The sequence below is a fragment of the Calidris pugnax genome, unplaced genomic scaffold, assembly GCF_001431845.1.
Source record: "Calidris pugnax isolate Ruff unplaced genomic scaffold, ASM143184v1 C14971440, whole genome shotgun sequence".
NCBI lineage: Eukaryota > Metazoa > Chordata > Aves > Charadriiformes > Scolopacidae > Calidris > Calidris pugnax.
The window spans coordinates 1-2484 of record NW_015094396.1 but is presented as its reverse complement, the minus strand read 5'-3'; the positions used below and the strand labels follow the sequence as shown (position 1 = coordinate 2484).

General features: G+C 41.1%; 1 protein-coding gene across 1 annotated transcript; it reads left to right on the top strand.

Moving 5' to 3' along the window:
* Positions 1-622: 622 nt before the first annotated feature.
* Positions 623-2135, top strand: LOC106900760 (protein ELYS-like; the record flags this gene model as incomplete). The annotated part of the gene is made up of 3 exons (XM_014962896.1): positions 623-1061; positions 1360-1462; positions 2002-2135. Coding segments are annotated over 3 exons (676 nt in total), but the record flags the coding sequence as incomplete, so codon positions are not given.
* Positions 2136-2484: the final 349 nt, after the last annotated feature.

Sequence of the window (2484 nt, the reverse complement as noted above, 5' to 3'; positions counted from 1 at the left end):
TCTAGTGTCTAAATGTACAAGCTTTCCGTACATGTGCTAACAAATTGTCATGGTCAGTTTCTATTATACGTTTTATCGCCTGTTATAAAGAGCTACTTAATTATAATGAGAGGCTCCCTCTCCTATATGAAGTTCTTACTGATACTGTAGTGTGACCAGATGAATTTACTTGTTCCGTGCTCCAGGCATAGGGAAGAGTAAAATATTTTAGTGGTGCATACAAGTTGAAAAGTGCAAACGTAAAGAAAGAGAAATCTTGAGTTAGGATTTTAGGTTTGCAAAGCTCCCTCTTTTGAAAAGACACCGGTGAACCCAATGAACAGCCTTGCGATGATGGGATAAGCAAGCACTTTCAAGATTCAATTCTTCCTAATCCTCCAAGGTTCTGGAAACTCAGTAAGCAGTCAAAATTGTCCTTTATTTTGACAGTTGGCCTTAAAAAACTAACCTAGTGCTAAAATGAGAATTAATTTTGTAGGGCCTTGCTTTCGTAGGGCCTTGCTTAAGTTGACACTTGTAAAACTTACACTTCTCAGTCTATGTTTGTCCTTTGTTCAATTTTTTGCTTTGACAAAAAGCATCTAGACGTTACTGATTGTCACTTTGAATTTTTTTCAAAAAGGTGACAGAAAATGATAGAGCACTGTCTGGACCTTCACCTGAGGATCATCATCATGATGATGGAGTGGTGGAGGATGCTTGGTCTGGAAGCAGAAGGAAAACAACTCTGTTTACTCTGAGCAATCCTGAGGATGATCATGCTGAACTGGAAGAGTCTTCAGAAAGCACACCTGGAGATGGTTTGGAGAAAATGGAGGTCAGCAAAGAAAATAGTAACATCTCTGCCAGGTCAGACCAAACTACTTTGGAGTATCACGACGCAAAATCCCTCAGCGATTTTGAAGATGATGTCATCTTTATAGCTGCTAAACCAGCCCATTCTGCCACTGACGCAACTGCCAGTTTTCAAGAATCAGAGAAGGAAAGAGGCAGTGAAATGGTTGAAGACAAACCTTTCCAGACGGAACAACCCGATTCATCAGAACTAAGAAAAAAACCTGGTGTGTTGTTATTAAGGTTCCTCAGCTCCTTTTTATTTTCTTTTTCTTATTGTAAATCACAGGAGTGCCCGAGTCAATGATCTGTTTGTTTTCTTGACTGAAAGGATGTGTCAGAGTTCTTGTTTTACTGGAGAGAAGAAGTCAGACCTTCCATGCATTTGAAGTCTTGGTAGCATGATTTAGTTAGATCCCTGTCCTAGATGAAATGCGTAAAGGCTCGCTTTAAGATCCTATGAGCATGTGAAAAGAAATGCTGTTAAGTGCAACAGGGAAGTCATCCATCTGTCTGCTTTTGTAGGGTTTGTGGAAGAATCAAAGGCTGAATGTCTTGCCCTTCCTGAGGCTGGTAAATTGGTGTTCAAAGGCACTGAGGCTGCTCCTTTTGGGACTGCAAGTGAAGGGTAAGTTTATAAAAGAGCTGGCATCGGTTCTTTCCTGTGTTCTTCCGCATAATGGCTTTTCTATTTTCTGTTTTGGGGTGGGTGTAAGTCTGATTGACTAGCTCTGAGGCTGAGCCTGTTCTTTTCAAGTCATTGCAGAGCCCAAAGTATGGTGATAAAGGCTTCATTCAACAGGCAACATAAATGTTTTTACAGTTTGAGGATGCTGTAAGCTAAGCAGATGCTGTGAAGCTTTGTTTTTGTCTGAGCAGCCCTGCTTTTGTCTGAAAATGGTGTAGCTCAAAATTACACCTGAGGTTCCTGCAATGTTAGCGGGTTTATTTGGGGGTTTGAATAATTTGTGGCAGTATTTTGTAGACTTAATTTTTATTCCTCGTGTGTGCTCAATGAGCATCCATTTGCTTATGGAAAGGGAAGCAGTTTTCTCCCCAGATCCTTTGAAAGCTGCAACTGCTTTTTGAGAGAATGTTAGTAGTTTGTAAAGCTCTTCAAGGCTTGTTTTGAAGCTTGACTATGAATTTCTCTTTCTGTTCATGAAGTGAAACAAGCCACCAGGAGTCCAAACTGTCCTCTTCATCAGAAGAAAAAGTCATTCCAGTTGCACCAAATCCACAGCTCTCTGCGTTCCCGGCAAGAGACAGTGAATGTAGGTACAGTGTGTTGGGGCTGTCATGTGAGTGGAGCTCAACTCCTGAAGTAAATTGTGTAGTTTGCTACTACAGAAGAGGAAATGAATAATAATAATAATGTCAGTTATAACAGTTTAAGGGGTGTACAAAATAAAATGATACGATACCAGCTGATGGCTTGCCCGGCCTGTCCTGAGCAGCAGAACCCTGTCCCCCCAGCCAACCCCCATTTACATACCCAGCATGATGTCTGTGATATGGAATATCCCCTGGTCCTGCCAGTGCTCCTTCTCAGCTTCTCTGGGAGCTGAAAATGTCCTTAACTAATCTGAACATTATGTAGCAACAACTAAAACAATTTGGGGTATCAACATTCCTCAACATTCTTCTCAT